At 44.6% G+C, this 16,958-nt stretch overlaps 1 protein-coding gene across 6 annotated transcripts in view; it reads left to right on the top strand.

The window, feature by feature from the left end:
• The window catches only part of kalrna (kalirin RhoGEF kinase a), a 1,222,490-nt gene that overhangs the window by 552,624 nt on the left and 652,908 nt on the right, over window positions 1-16,958 (top strand). For all 6 annotated transcript variants that reach the window (XM_038789521.1, XM_038789520.1, XM_038789517.1 and 3 more), the window contains one exon: window positions 15,702-15,776. In XM_038789521.1, coding sequence (XP_038645449.1) covers window positions 15,702-15,776 — 75 coding nt within the window. The remainder of the gene's footprint in view (window positions 1-15,701; window positions 15,777-16,958) is intronic.

Below are 16,958 nucleotides of genomic sequence, written 5' to 3'. Positions count from 1 at the left end.
GGAGAATCGCGGGAGGGCCGGGCGAATCATGCCACGCCGCCCTGGCACCCCCCCACGATTCTCCCCCCCCCCCCCCCCCCCAAAGGGCTTGTCGCATTTTGCGACAGGTCGCTCGGAGAATCGCTGCTCGCCGATTCTCACGGCGACCGGCGATTCTCCGACCCGGATGGGCCGAGCGGCCTGCCGAACTCGACCGGTTCACGCCGGCGCCAACCACACCTGGTCGCTGCCTGCGTGAACAGCGCGCGACCGGTGAGTGTGGGGCCTGTGGGGGGCGGAGGGAGGATCAAGCACCACGGGCGTGCTCAGCAGATGTCTGGCCCGCGATCGGTGCCCACCGATCGTCGGGCCGGCGTCTCTAAAAGACGCACTCTTTTCCCTCCGCCGCCCCGCAAGATCAAGCCGCCATGCCTTGTGGGGCAGCGGAGGGGAAGACGGCAACCGTGCATGCGCGGGTTGGCACCGGCCAACCTGTGCATGCGCGGCTGACGTCACTTCGGCGCCGCCGGCTGCATCATTCCCGGCTCGCCACTTTGACGCAAGCGTCAAGGCCCGGTGCGCGGAATTCACGCGCCGCCGCTCCTCGCCCCCCCGGGGGGGGGGGGGGGGGGGGAGAATAGGGGGCGAGGAGCAGCCTCCGATGCCGGAATGAAACACTCCGGGTTTCATTCCAGCATCGGCTGTTTGTCTCCCGATGGCAAAATTCCGCTCATCATATGTGATTTGCTGAACATCTTGTCCCAAAGTGCAACAGTACTGAGGAAAATACTGACTGCTGATTTGCTCACGATGAACATTGTAACATAAGCATATCAAGGCTGACTTTGCCACATACGTGGTTATGTAGACATGGCTCATTTATCAGTTCCAAATATAAGAATTTGCATCGGTAGATAAGCTCCCAAGCATCCCACGCCGGCATAGGAATGGAGGCGTATTACTCCAGAAACAATGGCGTAAAACGGCCATCGATTCCCCATTTTGCTGGGAGCTAGCATGCCAGCAGCATAGAACACCTGGCTCTAGCTGCTGATACAAGCCGGAGAATTGTCATGTTCGTGGCCGTGCACATGCACGGTGGCGGCCTGCAGCGGTCGTGCTGTGCAACATGGAGCCGGCTGCTCGGGGACCCGGCTTGAAAAATAGTCCTCCCCTTCGGCCGGTTCGATGCCCGGACCAGCCCCCCCACGGTGCCCCAGCCCCTGATCAAGTCCCTCCCCTGCCCGCGGATTGACCCTCCCCGACTGTAGCAGTGCTGGACTGAGTCCGCAGTCGCCACGCCAAGTTTCCGATGGATGATACCACACATGACCGACGTTGGGAACTCGGCTGGTCAGGGGCGGAGCATTGGGGGCGGGCCTCAGGCAATGTCCTGAGGCTGTCGATATGTGGCGCGGCATGCTTTGGAGGGGGCGGAGCATCAAGAAAGCGGCGCCACCCCGATTTTTGAGAGTAATTTTGATTCTCTGGTCGATCACAATTTCGGCATGGGCGACCGGGGAATACAGCCCCACTCTTTCGGGACATGTGGGAGGAAACCGGAGCACCCGGAGAAAACCCATGCAGACACAGGGAGAATGTGCAGACTCCGCACTGACAGTGGCTCAAGTTGGGAATCGAACCTGGGACTCTGGAGCTGTTAAGCAACAGTGCTATCCACTGTGTTACCGTGCCACCCAGAGAGAATAACCGCACCCATAAAGAAGGGGTTGGCTACCGCAGGTTATGCATTCATCCAAGGGCCAAGGTAATTGAGGGACCTGGGCCACAGGTGATTGATGGAGAGGAGGTCAATAGCAAGGGCAGGGGAAAGCTCTCAGCAATCTCCCCACCCCACCACCACCCATCCCAATACTGAGCCCCTCGGTCAGGCACTCAGTGCCTGACAATGATATATGATGCCAGCAAGCAGCCAAAAAAAGGTTTGCTCTTTTTTGACTTCCCACATGACAAGTCCCCCACATGATAGTTCCCCACCTCCAGCGAAAACCAGTGGCAGCAGAATTAACCCTTAAATGGGCATTAATTGTCCACTTAGTGTCCTCAACTGGTGGGGAAGGCATTCCACGAGCCTTCTGGCTTTCGGCATAATTAGGATGGAGGTGTGAAGGTGATGGGACCCGACCGCCACCTTCCCATGCAATCAAATGCCCCTACCAGCAAATTTGCCTCAGTGAGTGCATTAAAATTTGTCTGTAGATTTGCTCCTTGATCTCATTCCCATTATTTGGTGGTTATAGTTTGTATCACTTGTAGCTCTTTTATTTTCCTTTAATCTTAACCAGATAGATTCTGCATTTAAACCTTTATGTAAAATTGAATTAGAGAACAGTATTTTATAAATGTAATTGTTAAATTAAATGTCCTAAAAAAATTGCAGTAATGTTCAACATTACAAGGACACCGATGATAAAACCTATTTACACTTTTACTGTTGATGTGTGACCAAAAATGGAATCAATCTAAAAATAAAGCAGTTGCCGTGGGGTGGATTCAAAGGGAAATCCCATTGACAGAAAATACAGCGCAGGGAGGCCAGATAATCTTGCCCTAAATCTCACTAGGAAATCTTAAAAGTTATATTGATCTGAACTTTATTACTTCACAAAATCAAAATACTGCGGATGCTAAAAATCTGAAGTAAAAACAGAAAATGTTGAAAATCCACAGCAAGGCTGGCAGCATCAATGGAGCGAGAAAGCGAGTTAACATATCAGGTCGATGACCTCTGATGGAAGACCATCAAAAGCATTAGGCTGGTTTAGACCAGTCTTTTGCAGACAGGCTGGAAGATGGGAGGACTGATAAAATGGCAGCGAAAGGTGTCTGGAGGGAAGGCAATTGTTTTGCCATCATTTTGGGGTATTTTGAAAGGTTGGAACAGCAATGGCTCAGCTGTCCACCGACAGGAGATAGGCAGCCAATTAGTTCAATTAACAGGAATATTAATGGACATTTTATACCCCAGCAATTAATTTTTACGGAATTTGACTAGATCCCTGGGTGATTGACAGGTGACCTTCTTCTGGCTTCCCAGGACAGGACCTTCCTTTCAAGATGCAAGATTTCATGAAGAGGCCCTACAATGGCAATGGCCATCACCACAGCTACCACACCACGAATGGAAGGTTCATGCCTCCGAATGCTTTAAATATATTTCTTACCAGCCCCTCTGTTATGGTCTCCAAGAAGGACACAGGGGGTCATCAATAGGTTTCCTGGTGGACTTCATGGAGTATGAACTTCCCTATTGAATGGATGGAAGCTCGCCTAATGAGAAACGATCAGTGGGAGTTGGTAGACTTGCTAAAATACCACTATGATCTGAAGCTGTCTATTATACTCCAGAGATACCACTTAAACCCAGATGGGAGAACCCCAGGGAACCAGGCACTGCATTTTTGGCTGCAAAATAAAAATTGGCAGAATATTGTGAATTCAGACCATCCCTGAATGAAGTATTGCGTGACAGAATTTTTTGCGGAATAATAATAATTTTAGTGTATAAATAGGCTTACATTAACACCTTAATGAAGTTACTGTGAAAATCCCCTAGCCACCGTGCTATAGCACCTGTCCGTGTACACTGAGGGAGAATTCAGAATGTCCAATTCACCTATCAAGCACGTTGTTCGGGACTTTGTAGAAGGAATCTGGAGCATTTGGAGGAAACTCACGCAGACACAGGGAGAACGTGCAGACTCCTCACAGACAGTGACCCAAGCCGGGAATCAAAAAGAATTATAGAACATAACCTGGAATTTAAAAAAGGCATCTAAATAGCTCTATCACTGGACAATGCATTAAAGGGGCTCAGGAGCTACAAGGAACATCAAACAACAATGTCCTCTGGTTAGGGGATGGGGCCTCATGTAACTGTGACCATTCCTCAATGAGGGCGCTTGTGTAAGTAGGATGTCAGCTAGTCCATTACAATATCAGAGCTCAATTCACATCACCCGGCAGTCAAGGAAATGCAGTGACCGCCCCAATAATGTTAGGAAACATGTTCGGGAAAATTGGATGCCAGATGATTGACAACCAAAGGGCACTGCCAGGATAACATTAAAGAAGTAGGAAAAATGGGTACTGTTCAGGGAAGAAGCCAAAATCAGTACTGGCCCACATCATGCAAATATACCACTACCAGAAACAGGGATAATGCAACTAAACAGAAAATAATCTTACTGATCATTAAGACCAAGGTCACCCCAATAATGATGGAACAATTGATAAATGGTCATCCGTTGAAAATGGAGGTGGACACTGGAGGGACACTGGACACTGTGGTCTCTGTTATCAGGAAGCAAACATATGATCACCTCCAAACTGGTATTCAACTTTTGAGCTTAGAAGATAAGAAGGCCAAACTAGCCACCTACAAGGGGAAACCATTAGGAATAAAGGGCATCACAATGACCCCAATGACTTAGAAGCATCATTCAGGCCAACTCCCACTCTTCATTATTTGGGGTCCAGGACCAAGCCTAATAGGGAGAGATTAGCTCCAGTGGATCAGGCTGAACTGGTTGGAGATCTTTAGGCTCAGCATGGGAGGACTCTATGACATTATCAGCAAGTACCCTGATGTTTTCCAGGAAGGACTTGGGAAAATAAGAGGAGCCAAAGCAAAGATTTATGTCAACCCTAATGCTATGCCTAAATATTTTAGAGCGAGACGTGTTCCATATTCCGTACTAGAAAAGGTTGGGACGGAATTTGAGCGCCTGGTAAGTCCAGGCATAATAAAACCCATACAGTTCATACAGTGGACTGCACCTATCGTCCCTGTCCTTAAGCTGGACAAATTGGTCCGCTTCTGTGGAGATTATAAGCTATTGGTCAATCAGGTTTCCAAGTTAGATGGATACCCCATGCCTCAAATCGAAGACCTGTACGTCAAGTTAGCAGGTGGCCAGACGTTCACCAAGTTGGATGTGAGCCATGCCATTCTTAAACTTGAATTAGACAAGCCTTTCTTGAAGTATGTTACAATCAAAACATATTGAACAATAAATCTTCCAGTGCGCTTCATGGAGTATGAACGTCCCTATTGAGTGGGCAGGAGCTCGCCCAATGGGAAACGAGCAGTCGGAGTTTAAAACCCACTGTTTCAACCTTGGCTAGTATTGTGCAGGTCCCATGCTTGGACTTGTGCACTGTAAGCTGCGGCTGCAGGTTTCCATTATATAAATAATAAAGTATGGTGTTGGCAAACGGGTGGGTCTACAGGTGAGCAAGGAGGGGGGGGGGGGGGGGGGGGGGGTGGTCAGCGCCCACAATGGAGATTGGATGTAGGACTGTTAGCCTCTTAATTGGCTGCCACTGGCAAAATTCCCTCTGCGGTCCCACTGTTTGCACATACAGGCTTGGGACCCATATTTGGTCCCGGAGGTAGACCCCACAGCATGCAAGCAACATTCCAGCCTAGATCCCGTACATGCAATTATCTAATCAAGGTGCCAGGTGGGCTGGGCCAAAGATGTTGGGGTATTTCACTTAGAAATTGTGTATAGAAGAAATTACTGCTCAGTTTATAAAAAAGGCAATTCTTTGCCTCTTTCTGAAGTCTCATCTGTTATGTTCAAATCTTAAGTAAATTTAAGTTATTATGCAGGAAACAACATTGTGCACATTATTAGTTGCCACTGAATTTAATGCCCTCCCCTAAGGCTAATTTGTTGGTGGAGGCGGGGGGGGGGGCACATTTAATCTTGCAAGAGCGTGGGGACCCTACCACCTTCCCACTTTCACCCCAATGAAATCTGTTGGGAAAGCTTGTCGAGTTTGCTTATTGTCTTGTTTACAAACTTTGATTGGTGGGAGCAGGGTGGATTGTGGTGGAGTGTCCCCTCATACAATAGCACTCAGTACCTGATCAAGGGATATGGCATCTGCAGGTGGAGTGCTGACTGAAAGCTACCCCCTCATCCTATCCTCTCTCCCTGTGGCTCACGTCCATCACTGATCCCAAGCCTCTGGTGGGTACATTTCTGGCAGCTACTATCACTCCCCCGGTGGTGCCAATGACGATGGGGAGCTGCCAGCCTCTGATTGGCAGGAAGCTCTCAGGGAGTGGGATTTCTATCCATGGGTTCTTGTTCCTTCCCAAAAAGAGGCAAAGCGGGAGTGTTGGCAGTTCTCCAGCGGGTACAGGCAAGGGCACATTGCCTGGATTCAATGCTGTCCTTTCCGTGGGGAGTTTTCTAATCCTATGGTGATAAGATAATGTCAGTATTGCAGGAGAAATTGATATTTTATGCACTGCTGCATTTCTACTTATGTTTGCGACCAGCTGGGTAACCTGTTGGCAGTTGCCAGCATTACATTGGCAGATGTAATGATTAATGGAAAGCTGGTACATGCACTGACTTGCTAGAGTTACCTCAGTGCTGGTAATTCAGTTAGGTCACATTACATCCTGTGAGTTGAAGCTGTGTATTTTCACGCTCACTGAGTTACGTAGCTATTTGAAACAAAACTAACCTGAAATTGTTTTAACGGAAGTGCATTTTAAATCTGACCACCAGTAAGAGGGAGGGAGTAAAGTAGCAAACAAAGGCATTAAAAGGTGTTGACTGTAGAATGGCTCCTATGTTGCCTTGGCTGTCCACCCAAAGTAAAGACATTGCAGGTAACTTTATTCATGTCATCTCTAATTTCAACTCTTAGATTTAATTGATTTTATTAACTGATCACAAAATTAATTTTTAACTGCTTGCAATATACAAATTTTCCTTTAATTGCCATTTTTCTTGCTTAAATATTTAAGAATTTTAGCTTTTGTCAATCAATCTTGGAGCAGTATTTTTCAGAAGTAAAGCACCTGGTTTGTAATTAGTGCAGGTAAAAATGTATTCAACTTTGTTTTATGTTTTATACAAAGGCTGAAACTAACACGCTGTATCAACAAGCAGAGTGAAACCTTTATTTGATGGTTCCTAATTTTCAAAGAAAAGCTGTTGCCCTAGCAATGCTGACTATATATTTCGAACACATCTGTATTTCATTTCTATTTGTGGTTTGGAAATAATTTTATTAAAAGATTAGGTTGCACCTTCAATATGCACACCTTATCTAAAATGGGCCATGCTGACCAAGTTTTGAGAGTTACAGAAACCTAAGCAGGTAGCCGTTCTGACAGTAGGAAAATTATTTAAATGAAGACTGACTGAATTTTGTGACGCACAACGTACTTGTTCAGACCTGGATAAAACTTCATGTTTAGATAAAATGTTATGTCGATAAGAAAACTAAAACTGGACATTTTATATTAGTTTCCCATTGCTGCTACTTGAATACCCATTCATCTACATCTAGAGATCACTAGTACTATCTAGAATGCAGTCGTCCACAGTCATTGTATGCAATTCTACATATTTTGCTTTTGTGCATTTGAGAAAATAACTTGTACCTTATTGGTCACTGAGGAATTGAAAAATCTCTGAATGTATTCAGCCTTTCTTTTGGCAAAGTTCAAATTTCCGTCTGATATTAGTCTTTTGAGAGAACTGAGTGAATAATACTTGGTGCAAGATGAGGAAGTGGCAGACTGTTTTTTGGCTCCGTTGTAGGCAATGAAAAAATCATCACTACCACTGTTTTCTTGAGGGGTTTTTTACATTACATGAACTGCTTTTTTCATCTGTTGTATCATTAAAACATAAATGCTCTTAAATAGCAAAGCAAAGACAGATGTGTATTGGTGTTTGTGTCCTGACTTGTTTGTGGTGTATGTGTGGCAAGAAAAAATGCTTATTAGCACATGCTATGCTTCCTTGGTTTCAACATACGGAGAAGCAAGATGGAGATGCCTTTGAGTGTTGAAACTTGTTGAACATGAAAAAGCCATAGCTGCCGAGCTATCATCGTAGAGGGGCATTTAATGGCCTCATCTCATTGCTACAATTAACAGCCATGTGGGGAACTGGTGAGGGGAGTTATTTCAATCAGTGCCTAATCAAGGGATCTGGTATTGGGAAGTACAATGCCAACTTCCTGCTGACACCCCTCCCCCTTTAAAAAAAAATGTCCCGATGATTTTTCTCCAGGTTTGTACACAGCAGTATCCTGGAGATTGATCTTCAATTTCTGGAGACTCCAGGCCATCTTGGAGGATTAGCAACCCTATGGACAGAATCTTACCAAAAAATAGCAAAGGGCATGATTCTCCCAAAAGGGAAAAAAGTTCCCTTGCAAGCGTGTTTAGCCTTGTGTTTCCCGGCGTTTGCATGCTGAGAAACACATGGCTATTCAACGCAACTCATGTTGAATAAGGGGTCTGAATGGGGAACATGGGAGAGACCACAAATAGCCCTGTTTTGTACAGTGGGGAGCTCCGTTTGTCGGAACTCCCCATTGTAGTAATAAATTGGGATGCCGTTTTCAATTCTCCAATGCTCCTGAAACAATTCCTGATCACCCCCCCCCCCCCCCCCCCACACCTCTCTCCCCCCCAGCCCAAACACAGTAGGAGGTCCCCAGCTCCCACCCGCCACCCCCCCACTCACAACCCCCAGCCCGACCTGATCGTGCGCATGCAAAAATATTGCCCCCAATATCTAACATGATTAGGAGTTTACCTGTAGTATCCAGTCATACAGTAAGATAACTCAGGACTACATCAATAAACACCCGCACATGCAACCACATATACTTCTCCAGTTTGCAAGAAGCAAAGCTCATGACATGAACATGAGCCAAAGAACTGAAGAAATCATGAAGTTTTCTTTTCTACAGAGGAGTAAATCCTGAATATCTATTTCTTCCATACTGCTTCCCCGAGCATATAACGTAACCATATTGCAGTTAACATGCTCATTTAAAATTTTTCTTGCCACTTTTTTCTCTGAATCTGACTGCTATGTCTTCAACGTGGAAGAATGGGGCCGTAAAGTGGCACAGTGGTTTGAACTGCTGCCTCACAACGCCCGGGATGTGGGTTCAATTCTGGCCTTGGATGACTGTGGAGTTTACACCTTCTCCCAGAGTGTGCGTGGCTTTTCTCCCACGGTCCAAAGATGTGCAGGTTAGGTGACTGGCCAGACTAAATTGTTCCTTTGTGTCCAGGGCTGTACAGGTTAAGTTACGGGAATAGGGTGGGGTGAACCAGGGCGTGGACCTGGTAGAGTTCTCTTTCGGAGGGTCAGTGCAGGCTCGATGGGCGAAATGGCCTCCTCATGTCGGGATTCTCTCCTTGCCCTAATTAGCCTTCCACATCGTAAAAGAACATTGGCCCATAAACTCCATTCCCCCGGAAATTGTATCAGGGCACAGCACATAGCTCAAAAGATGATACTGAAGCATTCGCAACCATCTTCAGCCAGAAATTCTGAGTCATGGAGTTTTACAGCACAGAGACTCTTCGGTCAATCGTGTCTGTGCGGCCTAAAGCACGTATCTATTCTAATCTCTTTTCCAACAGTTGTTCCATTGCCTTGTATGGCATTTCAAGTGCTCATCTAAATGCTTAAATGTTCCGAGGGTTCCTACCTCTACCATCCGTTTAGGGCCTAAAGTGCCTTCCAGATTCCCACCACCCTCTGGATGGAAGCAAGGTTGGTAGAAACAATCAATAATTTAAAAAGGAAATTGGATGGGCACTTGAAGGAAATAAACTTAAGGCTATAAGGACAGACTGAAGGAGTGGGACTGACTGGGATAACCCATGGGAATCCCACATGGATTTGATGGGTCAAATAGCATTTGGGTCGTGACAGCATTTTCTAAACCCTCTACTAACTACAAGGGCAAAGGCAGCAGGTGCATGGGAACACCACCACCTGCATATTACCTTCTAAGCCACACAGCATTATGGTGTGGAACTCTATCATCATTGCTTTATTGTTGCTGGGGCAAAATCCTGGAATTCCCTTCGCAACAGCACTGTGGATGTACCAACACCACAGACTGTGCCAGTTCAAACAGGCAGTCACCAATACCTTCTCATCGGCAGTTAATGACAAGAAATACTGGCCTTACCAATGATGCTCACATATCACGAAAAAAAGGCTCCTTTTTATTGACTGTAAGGAAGTGTCCAATTGGATCTGTTTCAACTTTTTTTAACCTTATCTGTGAGCTGCTAATAGGTAATTAGTTGGTTAAATCAGTAGCACAATTAGCACTTAAATACCAGACGTAATTAGCTGTTTTATTTGTGACAGTTGGGTTTTTGTTTAAATTAATTCAACATAAATTTGAACTGAGGAGGAAGATATTAATTTTGAGACCAACAGAGTGTGAAAGATCAGGAGACTTGAGTTTAGCCTCAGCAGGAATTCAGCCTGGAGGTGTCGTTTGGATGAGTTTCTTCCCCATAATTAATAATTGTGGGAAGTGGCTAAGTGGAGTTCAACCCTGCAGTTTGCATCTCTTGTCAGCAGAACTAGAGCAAACCTTACCTTCAGGGGAAAAGTCTCCTGGGCTGTCCCTGCACACTTGTGCTCAGTGCATCGCCACATGCTGATTCCTCTGCCTCAGTATCTGTTTAGCTATGGTGCCAAAACCATTTTGGTGTTTAGGTGTGATAGAACACATGATGGTGCCTCTTCAAGAGCATGGCTGCTCCCAACTGTCTTCTTTGGGGGGGGGGGGGGGGGGGGGGGGGGGGTGGTATCTGTGGGTGTTCAGAAGGATATAGTGGAAAGAGGAATGGAAGAGAGATGGAATGCCATTGGAAGCTTGTGCAGTTGTTGAATACATGCATCACAATGAATGGCATTTTTTCAGTTCAATAAAAAAAACTTTAAGCCTCAATATAACTGATACATACAACTCAGGTTCACTGCCCCAGCTTGTCCAGCATTTTGAAGTAAGGTCTAGGCCATTCAAGGGTGACGACAGAAAGTATCTCTTCACAAAGCGTTGCAGTATGGAATTTTCTCACCCAAAGATCTGTTGTGGCTATGTCAATTGAAGGATGTTAAAACTACAATCCATGGATTTGGTTTTGTTAGGCAAGACTATGAAGGGATATAGAACCATGGCTGGCAAATACTTCCATATCAGCCATGATCTAGTTGAATGGCCGAACAGGTACAAGAGGCTAAACCTGTTCCTTGGTTCCTAAAATGCAGACTTACAAGAAGCAACGTTAGCAGGGAATATTTAATCTTGAAAACTATGGAGAAATTTAGTTCTGCTAGAAGTTTAAAGGAGCAAAACAAAACATGGGTGGGATTCTCCAATAATGGGGCTATGTCCCCACGCCAGCGCCAAAACGTGGACGTTTCACTCTGGATTTTCCTTAAGAAAGTCCAGAGTGATTCTCCAACCTGCAGGGAGCTAGCACTGCCCCAGCGTGCTTCTCGCAGCTCTGGCTGCGGATAAGGGGCCCTACACTTGCGGTCGGGAGTCCGCCCATGCGACATGGCGGCAGCATGCGGCGGCCACCCCGTACGACATGGCGGACTCGCACTGCGGACCCTGATGCAAGAAGTAGGTCCCCACGAGATCGCGGGTGGCTGTGGATTGCTGCCGCCCGATTGCTTGCCTGGCCGTCCATGAGGCCCTACCTGGTGAAGGGTCCCCCCCCCCGCCCCCACCAGGGTTGCCGCGGACTGAGCCTGCAGCTGCCGCCAGCCGTTCTCGACAGGCAAAACGTGGTTAGAACTAAGCTGTCGGGAACTCGGCCAGTTTTCCTCAGAGAATCGTGTGGGGGGCCTCTGTCAATGTCCCACTACCCACACCGCGCAGACCGCACACGCGCGATTCATAAGAACATAAGAACTAGGAGCAGGAGTAGGCCATCTGGCCCCTCGAGCCTGCTCCGCCATTCAATGAGATCATGGCTGATCTTTTGTGGACTCAGCTCCACTTCCGGCCCGAACACCATAACCCTTAATCCCTTTATTCTTCAAAAAACTATCTATCTTTACCTTAAAAACATGTAATGAAGGAGCCTCAACTGCTTCACTGGGCAAGGAATTCCATAGATTCATAACCCTTTGGGTGAAGAAGTTCCTCCTAAACTCAGTCCTAAATCTACTTCCCCTTATTTTGAGGCTATGTCCCCTAGTTCTGCTTTCACCCGCCAGTGGAAACAACCTGCCCGCATCTATCCTATCTATTCCCTTCATAATTTTAAATGTTTCTATAAGATCCCCCCTCATCCTTCTAAATTCCAACGCGTACAGTCCCAGTCTACTCAACCTCTCCTCATAATCCAACCCCTTCAGCTCTGGGATTAACCTCGTGAATCTCCTCTGCACACCCTCCAGTGCCAGTACGTCCTTTCTCAAGTAAGGAGACCAAAACTGAACACAATACTCCAGGTGTGGCCTCACTAACACCTTATACAATTGCAACATAACCTACCTAGTCTTAAACTCCATCCCTCTAGCAATGAAGGACAAAATTCCATTTGCCTTCTTAATCACCTGTTGCACCTGTAAACCAACCTTCTGTGACTCATGCACTAGCACACCCAAGTCTCTCTGCACAGCGGCATGCTTTAATATTTTATCGTTTAAATAATAATCCTGTTTGCTGTTATTCCTACCAAAATGGATAACCTCACATTTGTCAACATTGTATTCCATCTGCCAGACCCTAGCCCATTCACTTAACCTATCCAAATCCCTCTGCAGACTTCCAGTATCCTCTGCACTTTTCGCTTTACCACTCATCTTAGTGTCATCTGCAAACTTGGACACATTGCCCTTGGTCCCCAACTCCAAATCATCTATGTAAATTGTGAACAACTGTGGGCCCAACACGGATCCCTGAGGGACACCCCTAGCTACTGATTGCCAACCAGAGAAACACCCATTAATCCCCACTCTTTGCTTTCTATTAATTAACCAATCCTCTATCCATGCTACTACTTTACCCGTAATGCCATGCATCTTTATCTTATGCAGCAACCTTTTGTGTGGCACCTTGTCAAAGGCTTTCTGGAAATCCAGATATACCACATCCATCGGTTCCCCATTATCTACTGCACTGGTAATGTCCTCAAAAAATTCCACTAAATTAGTTAGGCATGACCTGCCCTTTATGAACCCATGCTGCGTCTGCCCAATGGGACAATTTCTATCCAGATGCCTCGCTATTTCTTCCTTGATGATAGATTCCAGCATCTTCCCTACTACCGAAGTTAAGCTCACTGGCCTATAATTTCCTGCTTTCTGCCTACCTCCTTTTTTAAACAGTGGTGTCACGTTTGCTAATTTCCAATCCACCGGGACCACCCCAGAGTCTAGTGAATTTCGGTAAATTATCACTAGTGCATCTGCAATTCATGGCGATTCTCCGGAGAACCTCGGAATCACCATCGGACCGGATTTCATTGTTGACTCCCATTCCCCCCCCCCCCCCCCCCCCCCCGCACCGATCGCAATTTTGGTGTGCGGGTGGAGAATCCAGCCCTACATATCTAATTCCAATGGTAATGGACTTTAATGCGTCTACAGTTGGACCTAGACACATTATACCTACAAATATAGCCAGGAGGTTTTATTTTGAGTATGCATGTACTTATTATGGTGACAAAAATCACACACTTTTGATGATCGGCTGCATGTTACCCAGTTATGGAGAAGTTCAAGGCACAGTTCCTTTATTTCTAGAATGTTGTTTTATTCAAAGAGAAAATATCAGATGAACAATCTCCAAGAGTACATCCAACCAAGTGGGCAACCTTAATTTGGATACACTCTCCATGGCATTTAAAGCTGCATAATATGATTGGAATACAAAACTTCAGAACTGTGAACAACCATTTGAGAGTTAAGGGGAGTGTTGCAATTAAACACTTAATCCAGCATTCACAACTTCCCCAAAATATATACAGTGGACCAGATTTATGTTTCTCAGCTGACCCTATTATAGTCATGGTGCAAGATGTTATCACTTATTTTCCTGTTGTGCGACATCAGAGACCAAGCAGCAATAATAGTAATTGTTTATGTTGCAAATGAAAAAATATCAGCTGATGCAGAAGATGAATTTGATAAAATCTTTTTTTTAAAAAGTATTTTCAAAGCAGCACTTATTCTGGGAATTTGGTTGACTGCACAAACCAGCCAAGCCTCATTCATATGGTTCTTGGCAATACTTGCTCCCAACCTCACGATAAGTTTCATATTTGTAAAGACAATCAAAACCATCTTCTACGAGTTGATAAATTAAAACGTTGCCTTGGAGTGCAGTTGAACTACAAAGTAAATTTTACCCCATAATAATTGACAAAAATATGATTCAAACATTCAGCAATTTTGGAGTTGAAAGCCAAATTTGCATGCAGTTAATGAATTTGAACTGAAGACCACCTTCCACAAAGCAATGACTGATGCCCACATCCTGCATATAATTGCCAGTATATTTATATTGAATTCTGGTGTTGGTATAGAGGAGACCCCACTGCAAGTAGGTTTCTTACTGGAACATAATCCAAAGCAGAAATATGTAAATTGTTAGCAGATTTGTTACTTTCAGAACTGAATCTGCTGTGTTGTTGCAATGGTAAAGTAACTTGCTAGAAATAATTGTTTACTTATGGTGGAAGGTGTAGCAATGCAACTGTGGATTACATGGAGCCATTGAGTTGATTTGATACTAAGTAAAAATTGAAAACAAGAACTGTTTTTAAACATTTTTCCTTCAGAAAATAGCTGTGGTTTGAACATGGCACTAAGTTTTGTGTTTTTGGAATGAAGTGTTCAAAATTATTTGCCTGAGATGATTAAAATGGATGTTAAAGATCCAATGGTACTATGTAGCTGTTGATATTATACTGCAGTTGGTCCTCCTGCCCTGGCCTACATCCCTGCCTTAACTAACATCTCCAAAGTTCTGCTCATTAATCTCACTGTGGAATGTAGCTGTAAATGAAATGGCTGTTGTCTTTCTCAACAAGTTTCTGAACTCAAAGTGATTCATTGTATACAAAAGTATAGATTTGTGAGGGACTTGAAAAGGAGTTATGTAAATGCTAGTCTTTCATTGAATCTACACTTGAATTTTGGGGCAGAAATTCATAAACACTCCAAAGGTATCAATTTTTCTGTCTTTGATGAAGAGTTGAGCGCTCCTATAGATTACTCTCTATTTTGCTTAAAAGGAGCTAACTATTATTGGTAAGTTAAGGACCTCTTATGTAGCTACTCGGCCTGGTTTTTAATAGATTTCCTCTGACACTGAGCAATCCTCGGTTAAGAGCTTCTCTGTAAAGCCCAAGAGACCAACATGTCATCCAACTGGAAGTGAAGCAGACATAGTCTGTTAAAGTAGATGCTTGTGGAGAGCATTCACCAGCTGCTTATTGATTTTTTTTAATACAATTTCTTTTCAGAGGTTTGGTGAGAGCCATATTTGTCTTTTCATTGGTGGGTTGGGTTTTATTGCAATCATTAAAAACACAAAAATGGCTCCCGATTGGTCTTGTAAAAAAATATACCCAGCAATCAATATTGTCTAGCAAAGGAATGCAAGGATCATCTTCCTGATTCTATGATGTATTCATACTCAGCTGTATAAAATAACAGTCTCCTGGGTACTATGGAGGACATTTCAAGTATGGATTACTCTGTCCTCAAGGTAGTCCATTAAACAGGAAGGCTGTGGGATGCACCAGGGGTTTAGCTCTTCCTATTAATAGATTTTACCTGTAGTAGTAGTAACAGTAATAGTAATCTCCTTCACTGTGACTACACTTTAAAGATTGCCAAAATAGATAAATACATATGTTTGTTTTGCAGGACCTTTCAGAAATGATGGATTAAAAGTATCTGATGTGATGCCCATAATGAAGGAAAAAGTTGCCTTTGTATCAGGTGGGTAAATTAACAGCACTTACAATTTAGGACCATTAGAGAAGTTGAGGTTAGGCTCAGCTGATGATTTATCTCTTTCACGCAGTGTCTAAGCTAAGTTGACCAGGAATGTCTTGGGTTTGATTTGGTTGATTTCAGCTGGGGTGGCAGTCAGAGTGGTAAAAATAGCATCCCTGCTGGTGGAGGAATGAAACTTGTACAGAATGCTCTGGATTGCCACCTCGCTAGTCCTGCTAAGCATAGTGGTGAGGTCAGGATTGTTTGTGGTTATAATGCTCCTTCTAATTGAATGACTAGCCAATGCTCACTGACAGTTTGCAGTGTTGGGTATTTGGCACATGTCTAACTGTACATCTTAAAAGAGTCACTTTCAGGAAAGGAGCAAGAAAATTGGGGAAAAGAGGATTTTAGTTCAGATTTTATCACAAATATGGCACCCAACCTGCACTTACCCAGTGATACAGGGATAATACTCAAAATCCAGCAGTCCAAAAACCAGAAAATGCTCAAAGACTGGACATTTTACACTCGAGGTCTTCAAGTTTGAGCCATTGCACACTTGTTTTAATCTGTTTGAAAATGCTTAGTCCAATGTGAACAGGAGCAGCCATGCTAAAAGACTGGTAATTAACATCCAGGTTATCTTCAACCATGATCGTTCAAAGAAAACAATAAATCGAGTTGGTTAACTGGACATTTTGAAATGGCGCACTGGTCAGGCAATGTATATGTGGACATCCAAAATCCAGGAAGATCCAAAATCAGCGTGGTCTGTCCCAACTGGGGTGCCAGATTCTGGACATTGTATGTGTATTTAGCAAACCAATAGAGTGTTTGGGTAGATTTTCTGTTCCCACCCATCACAGGAATAGTCACAGGCAGAAAGGAAAATTTGGCAGACAAACAAAAAGGCCCTTTGACTTCAGGCAGTAATTTCAGAAAATCCCATCTGCTGACTCTGGCGAGAATCAACCCAATTATCTTCATAACCACCTTCTCCTCACTGTATTACAAATTAATACTTGCATGCAAAGAGTTGCACTTTTCCTTCACAACCCATGCCTTCTGCTACAAATGCATTGTTAATCACAACTGAACAAATAGGGAAGTTGTGAAAGATTCACATGATGGATATTTCATTGCCAGCTTCTATTCTTATACAAAATAGTGAATGCCTTCTGA

Source organism: Scyliorhinus canicula, chromosome 2 (assembly GCF_902713615.1).
Source record: "Scyliorhinus canicula chromosome 2, sScyCan1.1, whole genome shotgun sequence".
NCBI classification, from domain to species: domain Eukaryota; kingdom Metazoa; phylum Chordata; class Chondrichthyes; order Carcharhiniformes; family Scyliorhinidae; genus Scyliorhinus; species Scyliorhinus canicula.
Note: the sequence above shows the minus strand (reverse complement) of the source record. Positions and strands in the feature narration are given on the sequence as shown.